This window comes from Podarcis gaigeae (assembly GCF_964106915.1).
Source record: "Podarcis gaigeae genome assembly, chromosome: 2".
Lineage (NCBI taxonomy): Eukaryota > Metazoa > Chordata > Lepidosauria > Squamata > Lacertidae > Podarcis > Podarcis gaigeae.
This window is the reverse complement of record NC_139679.1, coordinates 572,943-590,308: the sequence shown is the minus strand read 5'-3', so window position 1 is coordinate 590,308 and position 17,366 is coordinate 572,943. Positions and strand designations below refer to the sequence as shown.

At 45.8% G+C, this 17,366-nt stretch overlaps 1 protein-coding gene across 1 annotated transcript in view; it reads left to right on the top strand.

Annotated features, from left to right (window-relative positions):
* The first annotated feature begins 205 nt into the window (after nucleotides 1-205).
* COLGALT1 (collagen beta(1-O)galactosyltransferase 1) overlaps nucleotides 206-17,366 on the top strand; it is a 37,985-nt gene continuing 20,824 nt past the window's right edge. The window contains exons 1-5 of the mRNA XM_083729202.1: nucleotides 206-475; nucleotides 3,534-3,644; nucleotides 4,723-4,840; nucleotides 14,853-14,987; nucleotides 16,455-16,659. Of these exons, the coding sequence (XP_083585328.1) occupies nucleotides 234-475; nucleotides 3,534-3,644; nucleotides 4,723-4,840; nucleotides 14,853-14,987; nucleotides 16,455-16,659 (811 nt within the window). The 5' untranslated portion in view covers nucleotides 206-233. The remainder of the gene's footprint in view (nucleotides 476-3,533; nucleotides 3,645-4,722; nucleotides 4,841-14,852; nucleotides 14,988-16,454; nucleotides 16,660-17,366) is intronic.

Here is a 17,366-nt window from a genome sequence, read left to right as displayed (position 1 = left end):
ACCAAAAAGCCGTTGTCCCCAACCGTCTCTGCCCGCCTAAGCAAAGCCGCCCCCTTCTGCGAAGCGCCTCTGCGTCCGGAGGATGCTGCTGGGAGCGCGCAGCCCGGGCGCGTCCTCCGGAAAGGAGCGAGGCGCGCCGCCGCCCCGCCGGCCTGGCGTTGGTGTCGGAGGGCCGCCTTCGGGGGCGGCTGCTTCCTGCCGGGAAGGCGGCGCTTGGTGCTCCGGGCGAGGCGATGGCGGCGGCGGCGGCGGCGGGGCCGCGCCGGGGTGCGTGGCTGGCGCTGGCGGCGCTGCTGGCGTGGAGCGGCGGGCGGGCGCGCGGCTACTTCCCGGAGGAGCGCTGGGTGCCCGAGTCTCCGGCGCGGCCGCCGCGCGTCCTGCTGGCCCTGCTGGCGCGCAACGCGGCGCACTCGCTGCCCGCCGCGCTCGGCTGCCTGGAGAGGCTGCGCCATCCCAAGGACCGCCTGGCGCTTTGGTGAGTGAGCGAGCGAGCGAGCGAAGGGCCGGGCTTGCCGGGCGGCCCAGTCCCAGGAGCCGCTTCCCATCGCGCAGTTCCCGCGCAGCCTCGCCCGCCGCCGAAAGCCCAGCGCGCTCGCCGCGCAGCTTGCTCGCGAGGAGGCCGCTCCGAGCCGCGACACCCGGATGATGGCTGTGCGGCTGCCAAGCGCATGTTTCGCCCGGAATCCTAGCAGTGTAGAGGGGGGGAGGACACCGAGGGTCATCTAGACCAACCCCCTGCCATGCAGGAAACTCAGCTCAAGCAAGCAGGGCCAATGGCCATCCGGAACTTGTGGAGCCGCGCGTCCACGCTCCACACCCCACTTTCAACTCCCTCCCTTTTTTTAGGGTAAAGGGACCCCTGACCATTAGGTCCAGTCGGGACCAACTCTGGGGTTGCAGTGCTCATCTCGCTTTATTGGCCAAGGGAGCTTCCGGGTCATGTGGCCAGCATGACTAAGCCACTTCTGGTGAACCAGAGCTGCGTACGAAAACGCCGTTTACCTTCCTGCCGGAGCAGTACCTATTTATCTACTTGCACTTTGGCGTGCTTCAAACTGCTAGGTTGGCAGGAGCTGGGACAAAGCAACGGGAGCTCACCCCGTCATTGCGGGGATTCGAACCACCAACCTTCTGATTGACTAGTCCTAGGCTCTGTGGTTTAACCCACAGTGCCACCCATGTCCCTTGCTTTTTTAGTTACCAGTAAATATGGGTTGAGCCGTGTTGCTGCGACGATTGAGTCCGTACTCGGGGAAGAAAACAGCCACCTCCAGCCACCACCCAGTATGCCTCTGTGCATGCATGCATTTGGCGGGCTTTGGCCCATGTAGTCTGGCATCCAGTGGAAGCAGAACTCGGGTGCAAGAGCAGCTCCCCGCTTGTGACTCAGAAAGTGGCTTGAGGCTGCAGAACTTCGCCTTCCTGTCTACTCCATGAAAGATTAGAAAGCAGCTTTGGGAATGAGCACATGAAAATTACCAGTCTTCAAAAAACAGAGCAAAAACGGTTTGCACACAGAGTAGCCAGCTGGAGGAAGGGGAGAGGAAATGTCAGTAAGGACAGCAAACAAAAGTTTGCCTGCCTGTTTGCCAAGATTACTGTACATGAGTGGCTTGGGCTGACGTTGTTTTGCAGCCAATTCCACCCGCAGGCTGGAATTCAAAAGTGAATTTCCATTTTATTTTCAATATTTATCAAAATACTGTATTTCTTTGGATTTAATAAGCAGCTTTTAAAAAATGTGAATTATATCAGCAGTAGTGGCTGATAATTGATCCCTCCCTTGATGGTGGTCTTGAATAAAATCCCTCTTCTGAAGCTGACAGTCACTTTGGCACCAAAATGCCCTCCACCCAAACAGATACTGTATCACAGTAAGGAAGGGCAGGGTTAATTTTCCCCTTCCTTGCCTGCTTTGATACTTTTTAAAACACACCCAGCAAGTAGATACGTTTAATATCATATATTAATTTTGTGTGGTTTTTGAGGCTGTGCCTAGTTTTTGGTTGATGTTCAGTGGACCCAAAATCGTCGTTCACTGTGAAATTGGTTTGCAAGCCTTTGGGCACCAACATCGCTCTCTATAATGGCTGGCAGCCTAAGTCAGAATCCATCTCAAAAATATGTAATATGATACTTCAGAACATGTGCAAAGTGCCCCCCAACATTTCATTACTGAAACATCTTGCAGCTATGGAAAGTGTGGTAAAAGGAAACACTGGCCGGCCTTCTGTCTCCCCCTCTCCTGTTCTGGCAGCTGGCCAGGAGGATCTGAGTGGCTTGACAGCCCCAAGAGGCCCTGATCTGATGGGGCGGTGGCTCATCCTAATGAAGAATGGAGGCAAAGTTATAGGTGGCAATTTGTCAGGTTTAGGGAGATGTAAGGATCATGATGCACATAAGAATAAGAAACATACTCATTGTAAGTAGCAAGGTTTGGGAGGAGGTTCGTTACAGTCAACAAATTAATCCGCAAGAAACGTGATCCTCAACATACATGGCCTGAAGAACTGTGAGATCGGCTCACACAGATCTCCACACTGACTGGAGCTGACAGGAGTTTCTAAAATATCAGATGCTATGGGCTTAGGATGTCTCATCCTGGCTTGGAATGAGGAGTGCTGTCTGATCTTTTACAAATATGGTGGGGTAATCATAGCTGGGGCACTCACGGGTGGTGGGTGGGAGCTGGAGCTGGGCAGGACATCCTTTGTTCTCTTGTCCCCCCCCCCCCACCACTACCGCGTGGAGCCAAGTGCAGTTATTGGGCCGCAGGATTCCCATTGCTGCTTTGGGCCTTCAGGACAGGGCTGTCCAAAGAGGCAGCAGATTTGCTGATCCACAGATAAAATACACGTGGGGAAATGGATGCAGGGGGAAGGAAGAGGACCAGGCTCCATGGCGTGAGAGTGGCACAGTGGGAGGGAGGCAGAGTCTTCTGGAGAAGGCGTGGGAACTCGAGAGCCATTTCTGGAAACTTGCCTTTGTGTGGGCCTTTTCTTCTCTGAAGGGAATTGCTTTCCTAAGCCAGGAAGGGCTCTTGATGGTGCTGCACATGCCTGCATGCTGTGACTCGAGCATCTGCTTTTGACGTTGCAGCACCAGTTCTCTGAGATCCTCCTCCCCTGAGTGAAGTAGACCCCAACTTTGTTGTGTTTTTACATTTGTCAAAAGTGTTTCTCCCAAACCTTCCCAAGCTTGAGTTTTTCTTTCACTGTTTTATCTTCTGTTTCTTGTACTTCACTTTCTATGCTTGTTTTTTCTTTAGCTGAACTGTAATTTTGTACATTTTTTTAATCATCAAGTGGGTTGGTTTTTCTTGGAGACTGTAAGCTGTGCTCTGGAAGAAATTATTCAAAGTGTGGGGTATACATTTTCAAATGAAATTTGTGCCCAGTTAGAAACCTGTGCAGATGCTAAAATACTGGTGTCCTACATTTTGGGTAACCTTGGCAAGTGGCTGTTTGCAAGCCTGGAAGTGTGAGGTGGGGAGGAATGAAACTTCCAAATCCATTGCCTTGCGTGTCTTTTAGGGTGGCAACTGATCACAATGTGGACAACACGACAGCTGTGCTTCGGGAATGGCTGATGAATGTACAAAACATGTATCACTCGGTGGAGTGGCGGCCCATGGAGCAACCCAGGTGAGCAAACCAGCATTGTGGGGAAGGGAGGAGAGAAAAGGGGCTCCAGTATTTGTGGGGAGAGGTGAAGAGAAGGGAAAAGAAAACAGAAACTTGATTTGAAGAGGGATCCAATTCCCAAGGAGAGAGTGAGAACACAGAGACTGCTCTGTGGCTGAGTTCCACAAACTTGTTTTTTTGCTTTATGTTTTGCAGACATAGCCTTGTTGATGGGCAGCTTGCAGAAAAGGGTGGGTGGATTGCATAAGCGAGTCAACTTGGGTAGCCCCACCCCGTTCCTCTGGACGGCTCTGTTCAGCAAGGCAGGGCATGCACCTCGGACGCTGCACCACAGGCACATCAAAACTGCACATTGTGGCCACGGATGAATGGCCCAAACGAGGCTTCTGGCGAATGATACCCTGTGGCCAGGCTGTGTTTACTCTGCATTTAAAAATAAAATGAATTCAAATTCTGTGCAAGGAAAAGCAGCTTCTGCTTCTAGTATAAACTATGCAAATTGAACAGAGTTGTGTAGTTTCCTCTTGTTTTACACAATTCTGCAATTTGAACTAAATCTATTTTACTAGTTCTGAGGAAAGGCAAGATTCTTTGCAGTGCCAAGACACTGGAAACCTTTACACTGTAATCCAGTCTACGTCTACTCAGAAATAAGTCCTACCAGATTTCATGGCACTTGCTCACAGGTAAGTATGTAAAGGACCTTAGCAGCCTCTTCTGCTTTCAGCACCTACTCTCCGTGTTTTTCAAGCTTATCTGTGTCATAAGGATAAGAGCCAACTGATGAAGGTCACAAAATCCCTTGGGGTAGCAAAATGCTTCCACTAGTGCAATGGCACTCCCCCCATCTGTTCTGGGGGCCTCTCTCAACCCTCCAGAGCAGATCTGGAGAGGGCATGGGGATGCATGGGAGAGGGAGACGTTCTGTAGAAAACCTTGTGCTGGCTGAAGCACTTTGTTGGGTATCCCCCATCCGTTGGCATTTAGCGCATCTAGATTCCTCTGTTGGGGCAGGTAGGGTGGGGAAGAAGGTGATTTCTTTATGTGACCTCACCCTGAGCCTCGCTGTCCCTGGCAGGTCCTATCTGGATGAGGAAGGTCCCAAGCACTGGTCCAATTCCCGTTATGAACATGTCATGAAGCTTCGCCAGGCAGCGCTGCAGTCTGCGCGGGACATGTGGGCTGACTACATCCTGGTAAGGAGAGGCTTGGGAGAGAAGCCAGGGTGGGGGAGCTGCATTTCTAAGATCTGATGACTGACTTCCAGGGACCTTGATTTAGGGCATCACTGTATGCTGTGTGGCAGCCCAGCAGTCTGCACATCCAGGAGGGCTTTCAGCGCATGCTAGTGCCCTGCTCAGCCGCACAGCTGAGAGAGATAATCTGGAGACCAGTGTGGGTTGTGCAGTTTTAATTCCCATGGCTGGGAAACAAGCCTGACTTTTCTAGGGATGCTTCAGTAAACAACTGTGTCATTTAATGGTTATAGTGTTTGGGCTGGGAATGCCTCCTTTCAAACCAGCCCCACTTTTTGCTTCTGTCAGATTGTGCAGCTGTTCCTTTCCCTGTGGTTCATTCCCTGCGTTAATTGTAGGTGGGAATGATGTTTTTGGATTTTTGACTTCAGGTAATAAAACACCTTTGCCGTGATAATCCCTCTTCACCCCACCCCAGGCAAAGCGGAAATCTGAAGATGATAATTCTGACTTAGCTTTATAGGGTTGTTGTAGGGATTACGGAGAATGATGTGAAGCTCTTTGTGAGTAATTTGCCTAAGCGCTGAGGATTGTTTTCTTACATCCCCCACCTCCCAAGGAAATTTGGGAGAAGTGAGCAGACTTGTTTCCAAGCTTTCAATACATTCTGAACCAGGGCCTCCCCTTTGACCTGGGAAGTAGCTTTGGCCAAGCCAAGGGCCCCTGATGTTGCACAGAGAAGGGAAGGATGCGTGTGCCGCCAAGGGCCCTAGGGCAGAGGTTGCTAAGATGACGCCTGTGGGTGCAAGGTGCCCTCACGGCATTTCCCCTGTTCCTACCAAGCCTCTGAGCCCCCCACCCATGGTCTTCCTCCTGAGTCATGAAGTGATGAGGTCACCCGTCTCTCTTCAGAAAAGTACATAGAACTGAAAGCAGAAGTTGGTGGAGCAACACTTTACTTCATTTCCTCTTTCAGCCCTGAGGGCCTCCCAAACCTCTGGATAATTCTGCTGGATCTGACTTTTAACCGGATCCCTTGGGAAAGTGAAGCATGTATGTTTGCACTTTTCTCTCTTCCTTTGCCTGGGGAAAGAAAACCTTTCTTGCCAAAGGTTGCAGGCAGCTTTACCTGCAGCAATTGTATGTTGATTGCCCTCTTAAAAGACAAAGTCCAGCAACTGGAGGAACGTGTAGCTACGCTCCAAAGAATTAGAGAGCTGGAGCTCTTCTTGGAAGCAACAGAGAACACAGTCTCTACCAAGGACAGGGGACTCCCCTGAGAAGGAGGCTAGTTCACCAACACAGGAGCCAGATATATGGAGAAACGTGACTCAAAGAAGTAGGAGGCCCAGGGTTCGCTCTGATTGTTTAGAAATACACAATCGCTTTGAAGTCCTCTCCCCTAGCATGAAAGACGAAGAACAGACTCCATTTGAGGATCTCTCCCTCATTACAGTCGATCAGGTATATGAAGACGAGCAGCAAAGTCAGTCCTCAGGGAATGTGCAGGCGACCTTGGAACGGACAGCTCACGGAAGAACCCCAACCAAACCTAAGAGGAGGCGTGTAGTGGTGGTAGGGGAACAGAAGCAGTGATCTGTGGGCCTGACAAGATGTCTCGGGAGGTGTGCTGTCTCCCCGGGGCTAAGATCCAAGATGTAACTGAATGACTGCAAGGAATCATAAAACCCACTGACAAATACCCTTTCCTCTTGGTTCATGTGGGAACCAACGACACTGCAAGCAATAGCCTCCAGAAGATCAAAAGATATTACGAGGCTCTGGGCAGGGGATTTAAGCAATTAAATGCACAAATTGTCATCTCATCTGTCCTCCCAGTTGAACGACGTGGCACAGTGAGAGAGGGAAAAATATTGGAAGTGAACAGCTGGCTTCGCAAATGGTGTAAACAGGAACGGTTTGGATTCTTAGATCACGGACTGCAGTTTCTTGAAGATGGACTTCTGGCAAGCGATGGGCTGCACCTCACAACGGTTGGGAGGAATGTTTTTGCCAAAAATCTCAGAAACCTCATCAGGAGGGCTTTAAACTGACTAATGTGGGGGAGGGAGACAGTGCTCCTGAAGGTAGGAGTCTATCAATTGATGAAGATGACTATCCAAATGTCATAGACCAAATGGAGCAAACAGCACGCAGACCTAGTGGTGGGAGGAAAAAATCCTTAAATAAAGAGACACGGGGGAATGATTAATGGACTTCAATGTCTGTACACTAATGCGCAAAGCATGAGAAATAAACAAGATGAGCTTGAGCTCTTGGTACAGCAAACTAAATATGACATAATAGGCATCACTGAAACCTGGTGGGATAAGTCCCACGATTGGAATGTAATAATGGAGGGATACAATCTATTTCAGAGAAACAGACCAGACAAGAAAGGAGGAGGAGTGGTGTTATATGTCAGGGATGTGTATACCTGTGAAGAGATCCAAGATTTAGAACCTCAAAGCCAAAGTGAGAGCATTTGGGTCAAAATTAAGGGAGAGAAGAATAACAAAGACCTCATTGTGGGAGTTTACTATAGATCCCCAAGCCAAACGGAGGACATAGATGATGCCTTCCTGGAACAGATGGCCAAGCATGCAAAAGGAAGGGAGATAGTAGTAATGGGGGACTTCAATTACCCGGATATTTGTTGGATGTCAAACTCAGCCAAGAGCATAAGGTCAAACAGATTCCTCACTGGCCTTGCAGACAACTTCATTGTCCAGAAAGTGGGAGAAGCAACAAGAGGAACAGCCATTTTAGATCTGGTCCTAACCAATGTTGATGACCTGGTTAGTGGGGTAGAAGTGGAAGGATCATTAGGCGCGAGTGATCATGCTCTTCTGAAGTTTACAATACAGCGGAAAGGAGCAGCCAAGCATACTAGGACTCAATTTCTTTACTTTAAGAAAGCCGACTTCATAAAACTTAGGGAAGTGCTGGGTGAAATCCCATGGACAGTAATACTAAAAGGAAAGGGAGTTCATGATGGCTGGGAGTTTGTTAATAGGGAGATAGTAAAAGCACAACTTTAGGCAATACCAATGAGACGGAAACATGGAAGGTGCCTAAAGAAGCCAGGGTGGCTATCTAAAGAACTTTTAACTGAGTTAAGATTAAAAAAAGGATGTGTACAAAAAATGGAAAAGGGGGGAAACCACCAAAGAGGAATTCAAACAAATAGCCAGCACATGTAGACACAAAGTCAGAAAAGCTAAAGCACAGAATGAACTCAGGCTTGCTAGAGAGGTTAAAAGCAACAAAAAAGGCTTTTATGGGTATGTTCGTAGCAAAAGGAAGAACAAAGAAACAGTGGGGTCACTCAGAGGAGAAGATGGTGAAATGCAAACAGGGGACACAGAAAGGGCTGAACTCCTCAATGCCTTCTTTGCCTCAGTCTTCTCTGATAAAGAAAACAATGCCCGACCTGAAGAATTTGGAGCAAATGATCCAGCAGAGGAAACACAGAGGAAACACAGCCCAGACTCTGATGGACTACATGGATTACAATATGATTTTGATGGGAGATATGAATGGAGTGGTGTCTACAAACATGGACAAGGCACAGAGACAGGTAGTCACCAAGGATGGTAGACTACCAAAAACCTTCTTTGACATGACGGAAAATATGGATTTAGTTGACATCTGGAGAATGAAGAATTCTCTGGGAAGAGAGGGAACTTTCTTCTCTGAGGCCAAAATGACATGGACAAGAATTGACCAAATTTGGGTAACTAGAGGACTAGTTCCGAAGATCAGTAAAGTGGAAATCTGTCCCAAAACTTGCTCCGACCACAATGCTGTGAAGATGGAAATGAAACTGACGCCAATTGGTTCCTTTAGATGGAGGATGAATGATACTTTGTTTAGGAACGAAGAAGTGACTAAGAAGGCCCAAAAAACTTTGAGAGACTATTTTGAGATAATATGAATGCTACTGTGGAAAAAAGAGTAATCTGGGACGCAAGTAAAGCGGTTATGAGAGGATTTCTGATACAACAGAATGCAATCAAGAAGAGAGCTCAAAATGAGAAAAAAGATAAAATCCTGGAGAAAATAAAGGAAGGAGAGAAGAAAGTGAGAGCGAAACCAAAGTCGCAGGAGATCCTGAAAGAGATAAAGTTATATCAAGTACAATATATGAAAATGATGAATCAGGAAATAGAATGGAAGATTAAACAGATGAGACAAAAGACATTTGAATTGGCAAATAAGTGCGGAAAATTGTTGGCTTGGCAAATGAAAAAAAGACAAAAACTCAATACCATTATGAATTTGGAAGTGGAAGGAAAGAATATACAGAATCCAGTGGAGATCAGAAAATGCTTCCAGAGGTACTTTAAACAACTATATACACAGGAGACGCAGAAAGAAATGGACATTGATCGATTTTTGAAAACAAATGGACTACAAAAAATCTCTCAGGAAAATAAGCTAATGCTGAATTACAAAATAACGGAGCAGGAAGTAGAAGGGGCCATTCAGAACATGCAATTAGGTAAATCTCCAGGACCGGATGGTTTGACTTCAAGATATTACAGATCTCTGAAAGAATGGTTAATACAACCTTTAAAGGAAGTCTGTAATGAAATACTGGAAGGGAAAAGGGCACCAGAGTCATGGAAGGAAGCTTATATTACACTTATACCGAAAACAGAGACTGAAAAGACACAGCTTAAGAACTACCGTCCCATATTGCTGCTTAATGTGGATTATAATTTTTTTGCAGATATTTTGGCTAAAAGATTAAAAAAGGTGTTAGCAGAAGAAATTCATAAAGACCAAGCGGGCTTTCTCCCGGGCAGACATTTGTCTGACAATACGAGGAACATAATTAATATCTTAGAAAAACTACAAGTGAATATTAATACTAAAGCAGTTCTGATATTTGTGGACGCGGAGAAAGCCTTTGACAATATTTCTTGGAGTTTTATGAAGAAGAATCTACAGGGGATGGGGGTAGGTCAAGGTTTTTGAAATGGTATAGGTGCAATTTACTCAGAACAAAAGGCTAAATTAATTGTGAATAATGTAGTGATGGAAGAATTTAAGATTGAGAAAGGGACACGACAAGGTTGCCCAATCTCTCCATTGCTTTTTATATCGGTCCTGGAAGTTCTGCTAAATATGATTAGAAGGGACCAATTGGTTAAAGGTATACAAGTGGGAGCTAAACAGTACAAACTGAAAGCATTTGCTGATGATTTGGTATTGATTTTACAGGAGCCAGAATCTAGTACTAAAAGAGTACTGGAACTGATTCAAGAATTTGGTCAGGTAGCAGGCTTTAAGTTGAACAAGATGAAAACTAAGGTCTTAGAGAAAAATCTAAATGTGATTGAGAGAGATAAGTTTCAGAAGGAGACAGGATTAACACTGGTTAAGAAAGTGAAATATTTGGGGGTTAACATGACTGCTAAGAATGTGAAATTATTTAAGGACAACTATGGAAAATGTTGGATTGAAGTGAAAAAGGACTTAGAAATATGGTCAAATCTGAAGTTATCACTGTTAGGCTGAATTGCTGTGATAAAAATGAACGTATTGCCAAGGATGCTGTTTTTGTTTCAAACATTGCAAATCTTGGATAAAATGGACTGTTTCAAGAAGTGGCAGAGAGATATCTCCAGATTCGTCTGGCAGGGCAAGAAGCCTCAAATAAAATTTAAGATATTAACTGATGCTAAAGAAAGAGGTGGATTTGCCCTGCCAGACCTTAAACTTAATTATGAATCAGCTGCTTTTTGCTGGCTGAGAGAATGGCTGCTTCTTGAAAATACTGATGTTGGACTTAGAAGGTTTCAACAATGTATTTGGTTGGCATGCATATCTGTGGTACGATAAGGTCAAAGCACATAAAGCGTTTAAAAACCATATTGTCAGAAAAGCACTGTTTAATGTCTGGATAAGATATAAGGACTTGTTAGAAAATAAAACCCCAAGATGGTTGTCACCAATGGAAGTGAAGGCTCAGAAAAAACTCAATATGGACGCCAAATGGCCGAAATATTGGGAAATTCTGGAACAAGAGGGAGACAGATTAAAAAATTTCTAAATTTGTCTGGCAGGGCAAAAAGCCCAGAATAAAATTTAAAATACTGACTGATGCTAAAGAAAGGGGGGTTTGCCCTGCCAGACATGAAGTTATATTATGAATCAGCAGCTTTCTGCTGGATAAAGGACTGGCTACTTCTTGAAAACACTGACATTCTGGATTTGGAAGGGTTCAACAATGCGTTTGGGTGGCATGCATATTTGTGGTATGACAAGGTTAGAGCTCATAAAGCATTTAAGAACCATATTGTCAGGAAAGCAGTTTTTAATGTCTGGACAAGATATAAAGATTTATTAGAAAACAAGACCCCAAGGTGGTTGTCACCTATGGAAGCTAAGGCTCTGAAAAGACTCAATATGGAGGCCAAATGGCCGAAATATTGGGAGATATTAGAACATGATGGAGATACATGGAGATTGCAGAGTTTTGAGAAATTAAAAGATAAAGTGCGAGACTGGCTACACTATTACCAAATCAGAGAGGTCTTTAATATAGACAAGAAATTAGGTTTCCAGGTGGAAAAATCGAAATTAGAAACGGAATTGTTAGAACCTAAAACTAAGGTACTGTCAAGAATGTACAACTTGCTGTTAAAATGGAATACTCTGGATGAAACGGTCAAATCAGCTATGATTAAGTGGGCACAAGACATTGGTTATAACATTATGTTTGCTGACTGGGAACGGTTATGGACCACTGGTGTGAAATTCACGGCATGTAATGCCTTGAAAGAAAATATTATGAAAATGATTTACAGGTGGTACATGACACCAGTCAAGCTTGCAAAGATATATCATTTGCCTGACAATAAGTGTTGGAAATGTAAGGAAACTGAGGGAACATTCTTTCACCTCTGGTGGACGTGCCCAAAGGTTAAGGCTTTCTGGGAAATGATCTATAATGAACTGAAAAAGGTATTTAAGTATACCTTTCTTAAGAAACCAGAGGCCTTCCTCTTGGGCATTGTTGGCCAGAAGGTGTTAAAGAAGGATAGAACCTTATTTATGTATGCAACAACAGCAGCAAGAATACTTATCGCAACGTATTGGAAGACACAAAATTTGCCCACCTTGGAAGAATGGCAGATGCAATTGATAGACTACATGGAATTGGCAGAAATGACTGGCAGAATCCGTGACATGGGAGAAGAACAAACAGAAGAAGAATGGAAGAAATTTAAAGATTATCTGCAAAAACATTGTAAATTATTTGAATGTTAAAGTGATGCAGGATAGTGAGATAATGTGGCATTAGTGACAAAGCTGAAAGGAATGTGCAAAGATGTTTTATGAGTAACAAGTAAAGAAACACAGTTAAATTAATCAAATGATGGGGGATTAGAAGATAAGTGGACAGCAGTGGGAATGGTTAATTTAAAAGAAATTAAGAAATATTAAAATTAGTGAAAATAGAGGAAGAATTTGCTGAAACTAAATTGGAAATTTGAATACAGAAAAGGGAGAGGTGAGGAAGTCAGGAAAGTAAGTTATATGAAATTAAGAGTTGAACTTATATATTTTTGTTTGGTTTTTGTGTTTTTTATCGTTTATTGTTTGTTGTGTGGTTTTGTCTTGTTTGTTATTATAAAATCTGTTGAAACCTTAATAAAAATCTTTTTTTTTTTTTAAAAAGAAAAATTAAAAAATAGAGTGCGAGACTGGCTCCATTACTACCACATAATGGAGGCATATAATTTGGACAAAAAACTTGGCTTCCAGGTGGAAAAATCAAAATTGGAAACAGAATTGTTAGATCCCAAACTACAATGGATGGAGCAATGGATCCAAACTACAAGAAAGAAGATTCCACCTAAACATTAGGAAGAACTTCCTGACAGTAACAGCTGTTTGACAGTGGAATTTGCTGCCAAGGAGTGTGGTGGAGTCTCCTTCTTTGGAGGTCTTTAAGCAGAGGCTTGACAACCATATGTCAGGAGTGCTCTGATGGTGTTTCCTGCTTGGCAGGGGGTTGGACTCGATGGCCCTTGTGGTCTCTCCCAACTCTATGATTCTAAGTGAAGTGCGGGGGGTGGGGGAACAGTTGCAGTGACCACTGGCCGAAAAGCTTGGTGGTCCCTCCATTAGAGATCTCAAGTCACAGCCCTTTCCATAGGGAAAGGCGGCCTTTCTGCCCCCCGCCCCAGCCCTCCAGTGGGGAAAGACCTCTTCTCAAAACCAAATGTGGTATTTGGTCAGAACCCTCAATTTCTTGTAATAAGATTTTGGTTGAGGACAAAAGTAACAGAAGAAGAGAGCTCACGGCTGGCCCTTCATTTCTGGGGTGAGACTGGCTTTGCCTCGGCAGTGCCGTGTCCATTGATCTTATCCAGCTCTTTACTTCTGCCACTTTGCTGTTATGCAAATACTGCCAAATCTGGCATTAAAAGGAAACTATCCAATGCAGATCACAGCAGGTGATGCCCTGCCTTGCCTCACCTGATTCTTCTAGTACAGAGTGGAATATCTCTGGGGGCGATGATGCCACTTCCCTGTCTCCAATGCCCCTTTGTGCCCCCTGACCTCCTCAGCCTTGCCTCGCTGGGGGCGCAGCCGACATTCTTATGTGGGCTGCTCTTTCCCTTGGTGCTTTTCAGTCCTGGGCAAGCACAACTGGGGTGGGATTTTGGGATGGAGTGGTAGAAGTCCAGCTGTTCTCACTGGGAGCCAGCCCCCTTGGATTGTCATGCCTTGTACTTCTGTTCTGGAATTAGGTGCTGGCCTGCAGCCCAGAATTGCTGGCAGGGAGTGATTTGTGTGTCTCTGTGTTTCTTGCTAGGGCTGGAGGGAGCTGCCCTGCTCATGAAAAGCAGAGGCACCTGTTTGTTTGTGGAGATGTCATCAAGTTTCTTTTAATCCTAGCAGTACCTTGGCTCTTAGGAGATAAGCCCACAATGGACCTCAGTTCCTGCACAGTTCCTCAAAGGATTTCTTATGGAAGGAGTGTCCTCGCATGCTTAAGCTGGCTTTTCTTGTAGTTGTCCTCCAAGCCAAGCATACCTCCTTCTGTTTCACAGATGAAAAAAGGGACACACTCTGCCATTTGTTTTTACAGCAATCTGAGTAGCGTCCTCCTTGTGTTACATGTGCAGAAAAGGGCCTCCTCCACTTTCTGCATTTTAATGGCCTCACAATATACTGTCCTATGCTGTTTTAGAAGCTAAGATGGTCTGGTGCTTTTAGTTAAAAGGAAAGCAAACGGGTGCCTCGCACTGCAGACGAAAATAAATATTGCCAGCTGGAAAATGGCAGGCTGTGAATTCCATGGAGCCTTAGTGCTCTTTGCTCACACATTCACGTCTCTGCCTCCTGCATAGGAATGACTAGTAGCTTGAATGTTCTAGCTTCTTGTGCTACAATGGTGGTTATCCCCAAAGCTGCCCTTGCAAGCAAAATACGGACAAGAATTTACCAGGAACAGGTACCAGAATATCAAAGCCTTGGTCCCTACTAAATAGTGACCATGAGAAGGTACATATAATGCCCCTTGGAAAAGCAGCTGCCATCCAAGTTTGGGGTCCCCTTCCTTCTGAGAAGGTATAGGGGGCAATAAGAAAGGTGGGGGGGGGGCAACATGTCTTTCCCTTGCCAAGCAGATGGCTGACTCCTCACCATCCTTATTTTTCTCTTTCACTGACATCACAGCTGTCGCCTCTCATTTTCATACCTGTCCTTCCTTTCTGAAAAGTTATTTTTCTGGCAATTGGATCTCAAGGCTGCATCTGCTGGACCAAAATCTCCTGGGTCCAGATTTGGCCCAGCAGCTGCCAGTTTTAAAATGTTGGCATATCGTAAGCATAGGTTAGAAGTTGAGGTCCTAAGACAGGGGCACAGTAATTTGTTGGCTAAGGTTTCTTACTCACCAGCAACCTTGGACCTTGGGGATTCACAACATTTAAACTGGAACAGCTGCTGTAGAACTGACTTTTCTTTTTCTTGCTGCATAATTCTGCAGTTTGTGGATGCAGACAATCTCCTGACGAACCCTGACACTCTGGGCCTTTTGATAGCTGAGAACAAGACTGTGGTGGCTCCGATGCTGGACTCACGGGCAGCCTATTCAAACTTTTGGTGTGGGATGACCTCTCAGGTAGGTGGATCCCAGCCTCTGGTTTAACTCTGTTCTTGCCATGTGTGCCTGAGACCACAGCCAAAGACTATGATTGAGGCAGTAGGCATGAAGGACTTGGTATATCCATGGCTAAGCACATTGTCAGCTGACATGACCTCAACGATCTTCTGTCCTTCAACAAATTCAACACAGAGAAATATCTACCAGGCATATTCTCTGCAACTTCCTTGCCTCCTAGCCAATACAGTTCTCACTTTTTCAGAATCTCTCTTTGTGTGTGGATCAAGGATGATGAGCATCTGCACTCATTCATTGAAAAAATGTTTATTTAAGAAAAGGATATGTTCTTCAAATTAAGAATCAAGCACCTAGAGCCATAAAAAGATAATGAGGTATTTAAACACAAGTTAAAATTAAATCCATGCTTGCACATTTCCTTGAAATATTCTCTGCTATAGATATGCAAGATAATGAGGTTATGCATTTTGTTGCAACAGCTATGACATGAACCAAGAAAGCAAGTTCTGACTTGACCCTATTGGAAAAGTGTAAACATCAATTGATATCAAAAAATTGTGTGTCCATGGTGTGTTTTTGGAAACAGTGGCTTCTTTTTACAGTACATGGTAAAAGAGGACCAATATCTTCTGAATTAATTTTGCTATCTTTTTTCTTTAGATCTAATACAATGTGTTAGTTTAACTATAGAGGCAAGTCTTTTAAAAACCGTGCAGCTAGAGCTCTTAAGTGCTGTCATCATGTATGAGACTGTTTTTTTATGCTCCTGCCTTAAAGGTAAAGGGACCCCTGACCGTTAAGTCCAGTTGCAGACAACTCTGGGCTTGTGGTGCTTATCTTGCTCTATAGGCCGAGGGAGCCGGCGTTTGTCCGCAGAGAGCTTCTGGGTCATGTGGCCAGCATGACTAAGTCGCTTCTGGCGAACCAGAGCAGCACACGGAAACCCCGTTTCTCCTGCCTTAAAGGTAAAGGTACCCCTGCCCGTACGGGCCAGTCTTGACAGACTCTGGGGTTGTGCGCCCATCTCACTTAAGAGGCCAGGGGCCAGCGCTGTCCGGAGACACTTCCAGGTCACGTGGCCAGCATGACAAAGCTGCATCTGGTGAGCCAGAGCCGCACACGGAAATGCCGTTTACCTTCCCGCTGGTAAGCGGTCCCTATTTATCTACTTGCACCCGGAGGTGCTTTCGAACTGCTAGGTTGGCAGGCGCTGGGACCGAGCAGCAGGAGCGCACCCCGCCGCAGGGATTCGAACCGCCGACCTTTCGATCGGCAAGTCCTAGGCGCTGAGGCTTTAACCCACAGCGCCACCTGCGTCCCTTCTCCTGCCTTACTGTTCATATAATTCAGCACAAAGACTCATTTTGCACATGATGCTGAAGTGTTGCAAGTTTTCCTAGGCTGGGCTTTATTCCTGCTTCTCATTGCAGAAAATCTCATGTGGAATTTCCATTCTGCTTCTCCTAGGGCTATTACAAGCGCACGCCTGCTTACATCCCCATCAGGAAGCGAGACCGCCAGGGCTGCTTTGCTGTTCCCATGGTGCACTCCACCTTTCTTATCAACCTGCAGAAAGAGGCCACTCGGAGCCTTGTCTTCTACCCACCCCATCCGGATTACACCTGGGCATTTGATGACATCATCGTCTTTGCCTTTGCCTGCAGGCAGGCAGGTGAGTCAAAGCCCTATCTTTGCTGACAGAGAAGGATGCCGTCTTGGTTTGTGTGTGTTGGCCTCGCAGAGGCATCTGTTTGTGAGGATCAACAAGATTAATTGAGATGGTTTTTCTTTGTTGAGCTGCCTTGCAGACAATTCTTCAGCATAGCTGCATACTTTCCCTTATTTTGCCTTGGAAAATAGGGGCGCAGGAAGCTGCCATATGCCTAGTCATACTGTGATTTCATCATTGCAGGAGGTTGGAGCAGATGCTCCTTATGGTCCCTCCCAACATTGCATCTCTATGATTCTATGAAACTATTCGCCAGTCTAATTCAGCATTATCAATAGTGACTGGCTACAGCTCTCCGAGGTTTCAGGCAAAAGTCCCTTGTAGCCCTGCCTGGAAACACCTAGGATTGGACCTCAGGGTTTTTGCTTGCAAGACACGTCCTCCACCATTGAGCCACAGTATTTCTTCAGTCCCCAACTTGTTGCCTGCTAGAAACACTCCATTCTCATCACATACAACTGCTGCTCTTTGAAGCCAGGAGAAGAAGATTGGATAGCCCCATGCTGCTCCCTGCTGTTAGGAAATAGCACCCTGTGGAAATTATTGGCAGGGGGTTGGACTCGATGGCCCTTGTGGTCTCTTCCAACTCTATGATTCTATGATTCTATTACTCCAGAGGTAGGGAACATCTGGCCAGGGGGTCAGTCTTA